Here is a 16059-nt window from a genome sequence, read left to right on the forward strand (position 1 = left end):
ACCCTCAGCAGCAACTCATGGGCTGACAACAAACAACACAGCACGCTGCACTGACACATGTTTAATACTAAAAATTATTAAAACCAACTTAACATCCCGAACGTGGGCGCTGCCCCAAGACAAGAGCTCCCAGCCTGCTCAAGCTCTGCTCACTCTTGTGCCACCTGGTCTGGTGGCATCAAAACTGTCCCATGGCCGAGCCTGTGACACACCTGGCAGAGCTGCAGGGCCCTCCAGGCTGGTGGCACCTGGCAAAGGAGCGCTGGGGCAGCGCCGTAAGAAAACAAACACTGAAACACACCCGGCGCGGAGGAGAAGGCAAAGTCTCTGCAAAGCTGGCAGCCAGCACGGTGTGGGCAAGGAATCGGGGTGTGGGTGCTGTGCCAATGGCTCCGTGTGCCCCACAGCACCCCAAAGTCTCTGTGCCCGGTGCCCTGGGCTGGGCACTGCTCTGGCACGGGTTACCCAGCACGGTCTGTGTGTCCATCGCGCTGCCGAGGTTCTGACCCTGCTGCTGCCCTGCACTGGGGCTGGGGGCTGGCACAGGGGTGGCTGGCACAGGGGTGGCTGGCACAGGGGTGGCTGAGCTTCCTGATGCAGACTCTGGGTCTGAGCCACCCACACAGGAAAGGAAAATGCTGGGCTCTGTCCTGCTGCTTCCTCTGCCACCTCTGCCACGTCCCTCCCACGGCTGCGGCGCCCAGAGGGGACCAGGGGTGGCCCTGGGGCTGCTCCCACCCTGGCTCGTGGGACTGGGACTTGACAGAGCTCCAGGGGCTCTGGTTCAGGGGTTAATGCTCCCTCTTAGCTTCTGTGTCTGGTGTGTCACTGGGGATGGGACACTTGCTGATGGGACAAGGTGGGGTGTGGAAGGCTTAGCAGCACCCCAACCCCAACTCCAAGTGCAAAATGACCCAGGGATGAGGCAATGGCTCCATCCATGGACCCTCTCAGCTAGGCAAATAATGGGGCTGAGCATTTCTGTGGTTCTCTCTGACTCTGCAGCCATAGGCAGAAGCCAGATCCCACATGGAATCCCTGTGGCAATGTGAGGACACCCAGCACCCATGGGACAGCCGGTCCTGGGGTCCTTGGAGAATTCTGTTAGCCTCACACTGAGTCCTAGGTCAAAAGCGTGCCTGAAGGTAGCAGGGTAGGACTAAGGGGTTTGGGGGAGAAGAAAAGGGGCAAGGAACAGCTGGGGTGGGCAGGGCATCAGGACAAAGCAGCTGTGGGGGTGTTCAAAGCCTCCCCCAGCAAAGCAGGCAGGGCACACACCTGAAAACTAACCTACACTGAAAAAAATGAAACTCAACAAGCAAACCCCGCACCACGGAGAGGGCAAAGCCCTCTGCAAGCAGCACTCCTGCGTGGGGCAGCACACGGTGGGGAAGGGCATGGGGACCTGGGGCTGTCTGGCCATGCAGGACAAAATAGGCTGGGGCAGGGGGAAACCTGCCCTCGAAATCCATGGCCTCTCCAAGGGGTACAGGCTGGACTGAACAATCCCAAAGTCTGTGCCGGCGTGTCCCCAATCTCTGCCCTACGCAGCCTACAAACCCAAAGAGCCACCGAGGCATGGCTCGAGCTCTCTGCACCCAAGCAAACCAAGCAAAAGGCTGGCTGGTGATCCAGCACAGGGCTCACCCAAAGCTTCCCTCGCCAGCGGGGCTCTCCAGCTCCGCGCTGGCACTGCCCAAAGGCCGGCGGGCCCCTCAAGGGCCCAGCCTCCACGTGAACCATCCACAGCAATGACCTTCCCAGCTGCTCTGCCCTCGGGGGGCCCTTCTCAGCACGGCCATTCCGGGGTGGGTTGAAGACGTGGCGTTTATTGTTCGTGGTGGGCTGGCGGCGGCGGCGCGGCGAGGCGGCCGCTGGAGCCGGGCTCCTGCCGTCAGGGGCTGCGTGACTCCCTCAGGGGCCCTGGGCCCCCCTCGGCCTCCTCAGCCCTCCTGAGCCCACTTGAGGAAGGTGGGGATGTCCCGCACCGGCACGTTGCGGGTCAGCGCTTTGACTCGCAGGTTCCGGTCGTCCGTCAGCAAAACCACTTCCCTGAGCAAACGGATGGGATCGTCTGCAACGAGACACACACACGGAGCACAGTGAAGCTCTGACCTGCCCCGGGCCTTCATCCATCCCATGGTGTGCTCCCCTTCCATCCATCCCGTGGTGTGCTCCCCTACCCTCCCTGCTCCTTGCCAAGCTGCCTGGTGGGCCTCGCACACAGCCCCGCATCCCCAAGGCCATCTGCTCCCCTCTCTGTGCTGCCCAGGGGTGATTTGTGACCATTGCCCACTGGCCACAGAAGTGGTGGACTGGCCACAGGCTGGGAAGAGGAGGTCCCTGGCCAGGCCAGGAAGACGGCCTGCGACCCTGGCTCCAGCAGGAAGCTGGTGCTATTATTCTGTTGATCTCATTATAAGATCTAAAGCCACCCCTTATTTTTTGCGGAGCTTTTTTGGAGTCGCCACTGACACCGAGGCGTTTCTGGCTGGGGCTCAGACAGACACTGGGAGTTGATGCCTGAGAAAGAACCAGAGGGATCTTGCCCCCAGATGGATGAGCTGCCCCGCACGCAACGCGCCGGGCTGGGATGTGGGAGCCACGCTTACGTGTGTGCGAGGCAGGGGAAGCATATGGGCTATGTGTAAGCAGCTGGGTCCTGTGACCAGAGCACTGTTCCTATGAGCACAGGAAACACAGTGCCTCCGAGCCAGGACGGGAATGGAAAAAACAGAGTTTATGGGAGCCCAACATGGGCCCAGATTGGCTGTGCAGGGAGCAGCAGGACGAGGGGAAGGGGAGGGTGGCCAGGAACGCGGGCTATGGTCACGGTGTTGGGGCTGGGGATGGTGGGCAAGCACCTGGCTGGCTGTGCTGGAAGGAAGGGAATTAGGGGCTCAGTGGGAAGGCAGGGCAAGGATTGAGAGCTGCCTCAAGTGGGAGCAGGAGGTTTTGCGCGGACACTTTAAGAAATGTGTAACAATAAACATCCTCTGCCCCGCGCTGGTGACGCGCCTCCTTGTTACAAACCAGAGGCTGTCAGCTTGTCAGGCCCCATTCCCCATAATCCACATGATTTCAAAATTCAGCATCATTTGCACATAAACATTTGGTGACGGTTTCTCTGTGAATCTGACAAGTTAAGCTGCTAAGAATTCGTGCTGACAAATGCGGGTTGATTTCTTGGGCAGCTGCTGATGTGATTCCCATCCCTGCCGCCCTGGCAACAGCCTGGAGGCTGTCTGGTCCCAGCACACATGGCTGATGCCAACCAGGAATGCAGAGGAAAAAGCTCCTGGACAGAAGGCACAAGGGGTCATGGGGAGGAGGCATTTTCTGGATCTCTGTCACCACAAAAAATGGATCTGTGGATGTTTATGGTGTGTTTGTCACAGGCTGGGGCATCCCCAAGGTGCCATGAGGTGACATTTGGCAATGAGGGGGAAGGGACACAGCCTGGGGCTGACCGGAGGCAGGAGGTGGCACCTTGGTGTGGAAAGAGGCAAAATGCAGGAGGGAAACAGATCCAAGGGCCATGAAAGAGAAATGGGAGGAGTCTGTGGAATGCCACAGAGAAGGGACAAAGAGGATGTGAGGATGTCCCACCTTTGTTGGAAGGCATGAAATCCTTGGCCTTGTCATTGCAATAGTGGAGGCAGCAGGACAGAATCAGGTCGTCATTGTTTCCCTGGAAAAGAAAGAGCAAGGTTACCCTTGGCAGGGAAAACTTTGCACCCTCACCACCCTGCACTACCTTGAGACACCCCAACACAGCTCAGTGACAGCAGGGACACAAGGGCCTGCTCAGCCAGCTGCAAAGTGGGGACACAGAGCCACCCCCTGCCAGAGCTCATGGAGCTCAGAATCCCTGGTTTTCCCAGAGGAGGTGGTGGCACAGAGCTCCCTGATGCCCCTTACCTGCTGGCCGGTGGTGTCCTCGCTGCGGAAGGAGATGGACTCCAGCTCGTTGCCCCGGCTGGTCAGAGCCCTCAAACAGTTGTCCCTGCTCTCAAACCGCTCCTCCAGGAACTCGATGGACTTCCTGGCTCTCTCCTGCACTTGGCGGGCATAGCCTGCAGCCCGGTGCTCCATCTCTGGGCCCTTGGCCAGGCCATCCAGCTCGTTTATCACTTCAAACAGGAAAAGGAGGTACAGTTACCATGGGACAAGGTGCTCCCGTGACCTGCTGCTGGAGCACGCAAGCTGCCAAGGCCTCAGGGCCGGGGCACTGGGAGCTGGCTCAGGAAATCTGGGTTCAGCTGCCGCAGTGTCCCTGTGCTCCCGGACTTGGCTGCAGGTCTGGAAAAGCTTTGCTGCCTTCCACCTCCGTGGGTCACCTGGCTGGGCCCTGAGAGCTCAGACACCTCACCCCCACAGCGTAACTGGTGAGGGCAACCGGCTCTGCCCTGCCAAACACTGGGGAGCACCGCTGTGCCCCCCATCCCACCCTGCTGTACCATGCCAACAGCACGGCTGTGCCCAGGGCTGTCAGGAAACCCTCAACTCCTGCATCCTGCTCGTCTGTCTCTGAGCACAGCCATGGCCCTGTGCCTCCTGCCTGTGTGGCACTGCTGCCTCTGACTGCAGGGCTGCACATGGGAACAGGAAGCAGGCAGTTCCCACCCTGGCACTATTTCCCACACAAATCCCAGGCCTGTTTTCCCACTTGAAGCCACCACCCCATGCTCCTGGCAGGGAACACGCTCCTTTCAACGCCTCACCCATCTGGCTCTGCGCATCTGTCCTGCCTCGAGACGAGCTTGGAATCCAGGTGGATTCCCAGCCTGTTCACCTTGACTGGAACCCCTTGTACTGCTGCCAAGTGGTTGGGAACTCCAGCTGCTCCATCCTGTCGAGCCCAAGGGACCCCAGAGCTCCAGGAGGGACCAACCCTTGGGCGCTGGGGCTGCTGGAAGAGCCGCTCTGTGTGTGAGTGATGATGCTTCTCAGCACATCTGGACACACCCTTGTATGCCTGGCCTCACAGCTGGCAGCAGGGCTGGGCACACAAATGTGCATCCAGATGTGCAAACAAGTGTCCCCTGGCTGTCCTGCGTGTGCACAGAGCTGGTGTGCACGTGTGTGCGAGGGAGCCTCCGCTCTGTGTGTGTGTGTGTGTGTGTGTGTGTGTGTGTGTGTGTTTGAGCCATGGCTTCATTTCTGAAGATTGTTTCCGAGCTTGGAGCCAAGTCCTGAGTTCAAGTGGGAACTATGCATTCCTTGGGGGGTTCGGGGAGAGAGCTCGGGGTCTGAGGCCTCTCCCCAGTGCTGTGAATCACTGCCCGGGGAGCCTGCGTGATCGCTCTGTTCCATGGTGAGCCTGGCACTCACTGTCTGGGTATTCCAATTAAATCTGCGTGGAGCTGCTTTGCTCTTCCCTGGCTGGAGACTCTCCTTGCTACCGACCTGATGCTGCCATTTCCACACAATGCACGGCTGGGCCCGGGGTGGGGGGAGCCGTGCAAGAACGGAACATCAAACAGGAAAAGCTGGTATTCCCTCCCGAAATCCGCCTTCCTGCTTCCAAGCTAAACAGGCTTCAAAGGGGAGGCTTGTTTGTGCTTCTGCACCAGGCCTGGCTTCTCCATGGTGGGGTCAGGCTCAAGGAGCACGGAGCAGGTTAAAGAGCAAGAGAAACAAACCCAACGAGAAGCCAAGCGCTTAACCCCTTGCTGCATCCCCGGCAAGAGCAGGGAGCAGTGCTGGGGAAGGGCACTGGGGCTCTCTCCAGCTGCCCATGGGACATGGCACCAAGGGCTCTGCTCCCAGCAGCCACAGGCCCAGGGCATGGCTTCCTCCTGCCCATACTGATGGCTGTCCTGGGGGATGAGGGGGAATGGGACCAACAAGTGCATGGACAGGGAGTTGCTGGCTTTGGGGTGCTTCTGGGGGGCTTGTGGCAGCAGTGGGAGATGAGTTACTCTGTCCCCATATGACGAGGCAGCAGAACAGGAGGGCACTAAAGTGCTCAGTTGTGCCTGGCAGGGCAGGCCAGGCTCCTTCTGCAGGTTGGGGGCAGCAATATCTTGGACAGGGGGAGGACCAGAGTGTTCAGCTCTCCTGCTGCCCCTGGCTGGGGTTTGATGGAGAAGCCTCCCAGCAACCACTGGAGTGCACCAGGAGGCAAAGCCATGGCTCCAGGGCAGGCCCCAGCTCTCCCAGGGGCTAACTTGCCCCACAGCCCCCAGGGCTTCCCAGGCTCTGCTGGTGCTGCTGACTGCCTTCCCTTGCCTTCTGCAGTGCCAAGCCACGGAGCAACTTGGCAGCTCCTGTGCTGAGCTGGGCAGGCGTCCAGCCCTGCTCTCCCCACCCAGGGGTGCCAGCCCCAAGAATCCCTCCTGAGCTGGGGGAGAAGGGCAGCAGCTGGATGTTGGCTCTGGGACAGGCAGAGCTGCCTGCTGGTCCCCAGGAGCTGAGAAGGAACCCCCACAATGGCTCGGAGGGCAGCACGGGGTGCACCTGTGCCACCTCACTGCCCGACACCCACAGAACCCAGCTGCTCCCCATCCTCTGGGGGCTGTGGATGGGATGTGGGCTCTGCACTGCCCAGCCCCACTCCTGCCCCAGCGTGTCCTGCTGTCCCTGGGGATGCCGTGAGTGCCAGGCTGGCACGGGGCCGTGCCAGGCGCCGCGGTGGCACTGGCAGGAGCAGCGGCACCTCCAGCCCGGAGCCTGATCAAACACCCAGAGCAAAGGCACAGGCCCAGGGCTGCACCACCCCGGGAGACCACCCAGCAGCACAGCCGTTATCTGCCAGGGTGAGTGTTTACCAATAACGGGAACCAGCTTGCTGTTTTACTGCGAGCTTTATAAGGAGAAAAAGAAGGGCTGGGCTTGAGCAGCCCCGGGACGCTGCTGGGACACAGGCCGGCCATTTGCTCAGCCTGCCTAAGCCCCAGCTCAGCTGGGATAAGCTCTCTGCTCTGATTGTTTAACAATTCCTCCTCCTTGCTCCCTTCGAAATTCCCTCCAAATCCTGTTTAACACCCATCTGCTTACTGCCAGCCGCTGGCACCCCCAAATGCAGCAGTGGGAGAAGTTTGCTGAGTGCTGTGGGCAGAGGGCTGGCAGGGAGGGAGCAGGGTGACAGGGGTTGAAGGAATGCCAACGACTGGGATGAGACAGGGCAGGATGAAGTCCAGTCCCACGGCACAAGCTGACCAGCTCCAGACCACACAGGCACTGAGGGCACGTGGGGCATGGAGAGAGGGAGCCAGCCTGGAGGAACAGACCACACCAGGGGAGAGGAGGAGCCCCCAGCACAGCACTGGCCCTACTCACCGATCAGGGGCACCACCAGGATGAACTTCCTGCAGTCCAGCAGCGTGACCAAACTGCCCAGGTGGTCGATGAAACCATTGGTGTCTGGGACCAGAAAGACAGGTCTGATCTCCAGCTCCATCTGCCTCATTTGGCTCTGGTCTTTCAGCACGGCCTGGAGGAGAAGGAAGGACACATGGTGAGTAAGGAGGATGTCAGTCCTATGATCCATGGACCCTGAGAGCACAAGATAAGCCTGGCTGGCACGTACAGGTCCATGGGAAGGGGATGGGAGGAGGCTGCATCCATCCCACCTGCACACAGCACACATGGGAGCAGGATGGCAAAAGCCTCCAAGAAAACATTCTCCTAGAAAAACAGCCCTGTCCAAGCTTTGGGAGAACTGGCACCGGCCTTGAAAACGGAGGTATTTTGGGAATTGTCCTATTTGTGGGACTGGCAGTTGCCAGGATCATCTGCACTGGTGCCAAGGGCGAGGGAGGACAGGGGTTCTGGGGCTACACATGGAAATAGGTCAAGGTGACAAGAGACAAAACAAACCAGTTTGGGATGCATAAGTCTTGCCAACAGCCTCCTAACACAGGGACCTGAAGCAGGCAGCCAGAGGTCTGTGGGGTAGGGATCCTTGGCTGAATATCTCCTTCACTGTCCCACCACCTCCTGCACATGCCTTGTCTTTTCCAACTCCATCCAGCTGGGAAACCAGGTGGGTTCCAGCCCTGAAAGCTCACAGCACTGTCCTTGGTCGAGCCCTTCACACCCACAGAGAGCAGAGGTGCTCACACTCACAGGGGGAGGGTCTACTGGGGCTGGCTGGCTGCCCTCTGGGCTGCACCTGGACCTCTGGCCCAAGCCAGCTGCCAAAACGGGACCCCAGAGCTCACGTATGACTTTCGAGGCTCTCGAAGGACTTGGGCTCTTCAGTAAGCCACAGGCTTAAAAAACTCAGGATGCTATTCTAGTGCTTCCTCTGCTTAAAAATAGCTTCCCTGGACTCGCTGATGTTTGCTGCCTCTAATAGGAACTGGTCACCCATGGAGCAGAGCAGAGCTGCTGTGGAACACATCCACCATGCAAACCCCTCTGAGATCGGGCTTGGACCCACCAGATGTGCCCTGGGCACACGTGGTGACCACCAACCCTGTCCTGCCCAAGGTATGGGGAGCTCCCCCTGCCCACAGCGAGGATCCCAACCCTCCCTCAGTCATGCCAAACCCTGGAACTACGAGCTGCATGGGCCAGCAGTGGCCATGGAAAGAAGTGGTTTTTAATTCATTTCCAAGTGTTGTCATCTGGCTTTAAATCAAGGCGGCTTGATGCTGCCACCTCCCACAAGTGTCTCCAGGCAAGGCAGCAAGCAGAACCTCACCACGTGCCTCCCACCCTCCTTCTGGCAGTGCTGGTCCCACAAACCCTCAGGGGAGGCAGGCAGAGCAGGGGGCACGTCAGGTCCTGTCTGCTGCATGCCAGCAGGAGGACAAGCCCTGCCCATCACACAGAGGACACAGCAGTGTCCCCAGGCTGCAGCTCTGCACCAGCCACGTGCTAGATGCCATCCCTGCCTGTGCTCTGCCTTGGCACCCACTGGTGGCACAGGAGCTGCTACAATCAGGGACAACCTGGAACCAACCCCAGCATGGAGCTGCTGCTGCCCCCTCACCACAAGGACAACAGCAGCTGGGGCGTCACCACAGAGTTTTGGGGTGTGGGAGGAGTTGCTTGTCCCTTGGAGGCACTGGAGCCTGCTCCACCTGCCTTGGGGACATAGAGAAGGGCCTCAGAGAGTGGCAAGTCCCTCGTGGGGCTGCCATAGAGGTCAATGGCCCTGAAGCTGCAGGAAGTGGGGGTGAAACCACGCAAACAGTGACGGTGCTATGTGAACAAGAGCTGGTGGCAGGAGGGGACCCCCCTGCACCCCAATTCACTTCCTGAGCCTGTGACTCAGCCCAGCCCGTGCAGGTGACCTCGGCAGTGTCAGCAGGACCCGCTGACCTGCTCACCCACCCCTGGGGCCGGGGAGGGCAGCACCCTCGTGCGTGGCATTTGCCCCGGCAGGGCCGTACCCGGGCGATTCCTGGCAGCCTCCAGCCAGGCCTGTGCCGGCCGTCACGTCCCATTCCGCTCCCCGGGCCGCCCGGTGAGAGAAGGACACAGGATGCGCCGGGAGTGAAAGAGCGAGGTCGGCGGGGAGCGTGCCAAGTCCCCGCGCACAGCTCCGGGCCGCTCGGGGAGCCAGAGGGAAACTCGCCTCTGCAGAGTTCAGAGGCCGGCAGCGAGATTTATTTTTGTTTGTGTGAGTAAAAGGCTGCAGAAGCCTCCGGCCAAGGGGTTTGGGGGAGAGAGGAGTGGCCTGTGATTCATGCGGACGCTGGCTGGCCCCACGCCAGAGATGAAAGGGAGCCCATGTGCGGCAGAACCGGGGAGGCCAGTTCTGCCTTAACCCTTCTGCCGGTCAGTGGGGCACGGTCCCACGCGGGTGTGGATCGGGATGTCCATGTTTGGGACTCAGCTTCTGTGCTTTTAGGGCTGCCAGAAGCGAACTGCTGGTCCCATGGTGCCTCAGGGTCCCTAAAACGAGAAGGGGGAGATGGTGGCCTGTGTGCCCTTCTGGGAGGTGGGCTTTGGAAACCAGGGTGGATGGAACAGCAGAGGTACAGCCTCGCCCTGGCCCGAGTGTTTTGGGACAGCCGCATTTTAGCTTTGGCTTATTTGGGTTAAACAAACAGGCTGAGCTTGGCTCAACTCAGTGGCAGGGTGACCCCACAGCGCTGGATGTGGCAGTGGAGCTCTGAGACCAGGGGCTCCTTGTGCTCTCCTGGGCTGCCAGCTCCACTCCCCTCACCTCCTGCACCCGCACGCTGCAATGTCAGCGCTGCCAGCACCCGCAGCCCCCTCCCCATCCCGCTGTCCGGCCACGGGGGCTTCTCCCGGGAGCTGGGCCGGAGCCGGAGGTGGCTCCCCCGGCTGCCCCAGCTGGTGGCAGCACTGAGAGCAGACACTCCTGCACGCACAGTCCCAAATTCCCAGCTCATCCATCAGCTGCCATCACCTGGGGAATTCCCCGGAAGCCGATGGCCGGGTGAGGGCTCCTAGCGAGGGCAGGGGACGGGTCCCCCAAAAGCCAGGGCTTTGTGCAGAGCGACAGGGGGGCGAACTGAGGGGATCCACCGCCAGCACAGAAAAGAAGAAGGCTCCACACGGAACCTGGAGCTGGGCACACGGACCCCAGAACTCCTCTGCCCGTGGTGCCAGGATGGCAGAGAGGCCGAACAGAAAAGCGCCAGGTCACACGGGGTCACGCCGCTCAGGCCAGCACCATCCTGCCACCACCTCCGTCCCGCCACCACCCTCTCCCCAACCGCGGCCAGAGCCGGCGCCGCTGCCCCTTCCAAGCCCGCGCTCTCCGCGGGGATCGGATTTTCCAGGGCCGAGAACAATGCCTCCTCCAAGCCTCTCTGCTCCAGGGCTTCCTCCTCCCAAGGCTCGTCCCCAGCGTCTTCCTCGGGAGCGAACGTGCCCCGTGGCTGGTAGCGCACCGGGGCCGCCGCCGTGGCGGAGCCGCCGTGGGTGGGTGTGCGCCTTCCGCAGGCAGCAGGCACCCGCTCCAGGCAGGTGCTGTGCGTGTGCGCCCGCCGCATTGTTCCTGCGGGGAGCGAGAGCGTGAATGGGACACGGCTAAATTTAGCCACTTACTCACACTACCGCCACAAAGGAGCGGCTGCATCTTAAGGGGGCGGCCGTTCCGTGGGCTCAGAAGGGACAGGAGAGAGGCTATTTTGGGAAGACATGTCATAATTGGCAGTCCCCGGTTGAGCTGCTTCTGTAATGCTGAGCAAAACAATAGCAGCATCCAGAGGAAGAGCCTGTTATGTTTCAGGTGGGATGTTTTCAACCGGTCAGGAAACTCGACCGCTCCCAGCGCGCAGCGGCGGCACAAAGGACAGGGGAGGCTGAACAGCATGGACCGGGGGCTGGCCAAGCAGCAGGACATGCTGTGGCTTGGGGACAGCCCTGGCCAAGCAGCAGGACACGCTGTGGCTTGGGGACAGCCCTGTCTCACAGAGCTGCCTGCCCCAGCAGTGTTGCTGCCACCTCTTCTTGTCCACCTGCCTGCCTGCTCTCTCCTCCCTCTGAACACCTGAGATGTGCCGGGTTTTACACCCCGTGCTGATGCTGCATCCCTGCTGTCAGCAGCTGGCACCAGCTCTGTCCCAGTGTGGAAATGTGGTGAGGGCAGTGGCAGGCTGGTAGTGCAGCCAGGGAGCTGCTTGGCATCTGGAGCTGACCAGGGACACAAGAAACCTGACCCTGCTCTGGTCTATCCTTCCTCTCAGAGTAATGGTTTGAGGTCTGTGCTTGTGTAGGGGAGTGGAGCTGAGCTGAGTTCCCTCTAAAGCTGGTGCTGGCTGAGGGCCACCCCATTTGCCACTTATCCTGCCTGGACCTGTGCTTCCCCAGCAGCTCAAGCCACAGTCCTGCAGATAGCCAGGACAGGGACAGGGGCCTAAGGAGAGCAGTGAAGCTCAAATCCCCCTCAAGGTGTCAATCAGCAGCACAGCTGGGCTGCCAGAGACTGGGGAGCAGGGCAAAGGCAGGAAAACCTGCAGGGGAGAAGGCAGATCCATGAGAAATACAACTCTGCAAATCCCAGGTGAGGCTGTGACACTGTGCTCTCCTTGGGCAGAGAAAGGAACCACACAGCCAAGAGATGAAGGCTTTGCACCCTGGGGGACTGCACACAGCATCACAGATTCCACAGGAGGCAGCCACAGCACCTGGACTTGAGTCCTGTGCGCTGAGCCAGGAGCCACATCTGCTGGACTCGGATGGAGCTGTGCCTTGTCCCCAGAAAAACGAAAGGGTGACTTGGAGAGCAGCTGACATTCCCTAGGTGGGCAGTGAATGAGAGGCTGTAACAGGGAAGGGAAAAGTTCCCCAGCTCCCATGAAACACTAAATCTGTTGGGAAGAGCAGAAAGGTCAAGGATCACAGGTTAAGAGGGAAAGTGGAGGGGGTGGATGCTGAGCTGGCTCCAACCTGGCCTCCCCCAGCAGCATTTTCCACCCCAGCTCCTCTGCTGCTCCAGCTGCGTGGTCAGTACCCGGGCAGGGAGAGCACTGGGGCAAGCACACATGTTCTGCTCCAGGCCATTCCCAGCCAGCCACGGCCTGGATGACTTTACTGAAGCCCCAAGGACTTCTCCTCCACCCCGCTCCTTCAGCCTCCAAGTGCACCTCAGCTCTCAGCTGTGCAGCCCCTGAAGCTGCCCACACCCTCATTCTGACCTCTCTCTGCCTGCGAGCATCGGCCCCAGCACGGCTGAGGAGGAAGGGAGGAGCAGGCCGGGGGGAGAAAGCCCCTGACAGCATCAGGCAGCCCCCACTGTCCCTGCAGAGTGGGCAGCGGCCATCCCGGGGGGCCCCGGCGCAGCTGCAGCGCTGCCCTCCCTGAACATGTGCAGTTCCTGTTTGCTGCGTCTGTACAAGGCACTGGGAAGTGGGGAATTTACTTACACCTCCCTCTTAACAACCATGGGAGGCTGGAAGGCTTCAGGCCGCTTTAATTTACGGCCCATCTCTCCAATCTCTCACTCGTTTTTTTGCGTTGCTGCTCTTTCTTCCTCCTCGCCTTAACGTGACCCAGGTACCTGCCAACAATAATGGACTCGCCTGTGGGGGCGGCCCCTCCCTCCCTGCACACAAACTTCTACCTTGATATGGATTGCTCCGAATTTCAAATGAAAAAAAAAAAAAAAAAGTGTGGGGGGGGGGGAAAAAGAGAAAAAAGGCGAAATCTGCAAAGGTTGGGGTGGGTTTGGAAAAGCGAAGCGCAGTGGTTCTGGGCCCGGCGCCAGTAGCCCGAGGGTACACATGTGCAGGCTCTCCCAGTAGGGCCTTCAGCAGCCCTGTTTTACAACCACCTCGGCACACACTGCAGAGTTCACGCATATGGCCAGACAGATGTGTCTGGCTTACGTTCAAGGCTGGAAAATGAAGAATTATGGAAGTGAAGGGCCCTGGGCATTAGAGAGGGCGGAGGTGAGGGGGAGGGGAGCCAGGGAGAATTTTTCCTCTGCTGAGAAATCCTCATCTGGGCCGTGAGGCTGGAGGAAGACGGGTTGCGAGCGAGGAGGCAGCCAACAGCCGTCCATGCATGTGAGATTGCTCTTAAAGCAACAGGGTGCATCTGCTCCCAGTTCAACCAGTTTGCTTCACCAGCTCCCACTGGGAAACACGCTCTCATCAGGCCAGGGCCAGGCCAGGATCACCTGCATCCCGTCTGTTTGTCCCCATAACGATGGCAACGTTCTGGCTCCAGCAGCCCTGCACAGACTATTTTTCCGCCGCTGGCTCCTGCATGAACTCTGCTGTTCACGTCCCACCCTCTCCCCTGTCTGTGCCCCGCTGCACAGGAAGGCTGATTTCTCACCAAACCTGGCTGTCACGGAGCCTCTGCCCTGGGTGGGGGCACAGCTCGCTGGCACACACACAGAGGAGCTGCTGCCCTGGCGCACAGCTCGCTGCCTGGCACACATTGCACTGCACTGCAGCCAAAGCACTGCCCTGCCACTCCTGGGTGAGCTGGCAGCTCCACAGGGAAGCTGTGTCTGCCTTCAAGAGAGTCCCCAAAACATTCATTTCAAGGTCTGTGAGGGCAGAAACCCACATTTCTTACCCAGGGTGGGCACAGCAAGCCAGATTTGGACCTTCCAAAGGGCCACAGCTGATTGCTGCTGGGTTTCACACAGGCAGCACGTGGCATTACACCCAGGAAGGTTAAGGTCATCCCAAGAGGTCTTTGAAGCATGGTAGGAAAAGAGCTGCACCATTGGCACAGCAAGGTGGGGTCAGCCCATCCTACCTGAATCTTGTCCTGACGGCGCTGCTGCTCTGCCACTTTCCTGGCCAGTGCTTGCTTTTTGGCTCTGAGCTCCTTGATGTCCATCTCTCCTCCACTGCCTTCAGTCTCAGAGTCATCTTCAAAGGCCTCAATCCTCACATCATCCTCCTTCTTGCAGGAAATGCAGAAAGAGAGAAAAGAACAGGAGGGCAGTCACTGTAAGGGATGCTGGTGGCAGGGATCATTCTCGTTCTGCTCTTCCTTTTCCAGCAGACAAATCCCTGCCAGGCAGTGCATCACTCCTGACTACTTCTAAACATCCAAAAGAAGCCAAATAAATAGTAAACCTTCAGGAAATGACAAGGTGAGACAGGAGATAATGGGCAGGAAAGGCAGCAACCAGGCTGGGCAAGGGCAGCCCAGCTTTATGCTCTGTTCTAAAATCACACCCTCTTCCTCACCTTGGGAAACTCTTCCCACAGCCTTGGGTGAGTCACTGATATTTTATTGCCTCCAGTTCTGTGAAATCATGGTATTTCCCTGTCTCTCTGCTTTGCCTGGCTGCTTCAGGCTGCTTCTTCCTGCACCAGGGCACTACAAGGCTGCTCTAACCCTGCTGTCCCATCCCACAGGGCACACGGGCTGCTCATCCTGACTGGAACCTCAGATCCATCCACTAACTCAGGTGCCCTTCTCCATTCTGACCTCTGAGCAGGCCAGAGAGATTCCTGCACCCACCCCAGAAGTTCCAGCTGATCTGGAACAGATGTTGCAGAAGGAGATGTTAAAAAATCTTGATTTTAAAGCTCCTCATGATGGAGCATCCACTGTGTCTCAAGGTCACTCATTTCAACAGTTAATGACTTCCTCTGTTAACATTTCCACCCTACTTCTAGTCAGCCTTTGCCATGCTCCTGCTCTCCAGGAACCTTGTCTTGGCTGAATTCAAGGGTCCCTGCTTCTCCAACCTCCTGCCCACACCCCGACCACACTGCATCTGCTTCCTCTCCTAGAGACCCTTCCCCACCAGTCCTGCAGACCATTCCCAGTGTGCCTGCACTGCCTGAACTGGAGAGCCCAGAAGGAGCCATGCTGTTCCTACCTTGGGTGGAGGCCACACTGGCCTTTCCCCAGGTAACCAAATCTCTGGGATAAGGAGGGTGGGGGATGGTGGCTGGTGTCTAACTGGCCATCACTCACAACCATGCTCTGCCCAAGCCTTGCTGCTCTCCCCGCTCATTCCACACCCAAAGGGGAGCCCACAACTCCCTGTTCCTCAGCATGTGTCCCACATGTGCTGCCCAACTCTCCACTGCTGCCTGCAGACCCCTCACCTCATGCAGCCAAACTTGCTCCCCAGTGACCATGGTGGCCTTCCCAAGCCATGCCACTCCCCATGGTCCCTTCTCTGCACAAAATCCAAGCCTTGTGATGGGGCTGGGTAGAGTTTCTAGATGGCATCTGGCCAGAAAAACCTGCTCTGAGCCCCTGGAGGGCTGCAGGAGACAGACCCTGCACAGAGGGCAAGAGCAGGGCTCCACTCCCTGCCCTGTGCAGGCTGCCATGACACGTGTCAGCAGCAGGGACTCGTGGTCTTAATTTAGAACAACCCCAGTGCTGCACAGTCGTGCACTCAATCACTTCACCCAGGCCACAGAACCCCCTTCTCTTCTCTCCCTGTGACCTTTTAGCCATGGGAACGAGGAAGATGGGAGCCCTCAGGCTCACTTCCCTCTGCTGGGACAGCCTGGACCACAGGGGATGGGGAGATGCAGCCAGAGGGACAGTGTCACACCAGGGCCCCAGGGACAAGCCTCTGTCTGATGCAGATCTGCTGGGCGGGTCAGGACCTGCTTGCCCCACAGTGCTGGTGGTCACTCTGGGGAGCTGCAAGCTCCCTTGAGATCAGAGCCCAAAGGGAAGCTCCAGGGTTGC

At 59.3% G+C, this 16059-nt stretch overlaps 1 protein-coding gene across 2 annotated transcripts in view; it reads right to left on the reverse strand.

The window, feature by feature from the left end:
- Positions 1-46: 46 nt before the first annotated feature.
- The window catches only part of SMG6 (SMG6 nonsense mediated mRNA decay factor), a 105811-nt gene continuing 89798 nt past the window's right edge, over positions 47-16059 (reverse strand). Inside the window, exons 15-19 of one of the 2 annotated variants that reach the window (XM_059486966.1) lie at positions 14146-14292; positions 7285-7438; positions 3922-4133; positions 3610-3691; positions 47-2074 (exon numbers count right to left, since the gene is read on the reverse strand). In XM_059486966.1, the coding sequence (XP_059342949.1) occupies positions 1944-2074; positions 3610-3691; positions 3922-4133; positions 7285-7438; positions 14146-14292 (726 nt within the window). In that variant the 3' untranslated portion in view covers positions 47-1943. Of the gene's footprint in view, positions 2075-3609; positions 3692-3921; positions 4134-7284; positions 7439-14145; positions 14296-16059 lie in introns of both variants that reach the window. The other variant, XM_059486965.1, reaches the window with a different exon arrangement.

The sequence above is a fragment of the Ammospiza nelsoni genome, chromosome 21, assembly GCF_027579445.1.
Source record: "Ammospiza nelsoni isolate bAmmNel1 chromosome 21, bAmmNel1.pri, whole genome shotgun sequence".
Taxonomy (NCBI): domain Eukaryota; kingdom Metazoa; phylum Chordata; class Aves; order Passeriformes; family Passerellidae; genus Ammospiza; species Ammospiza nelsoni.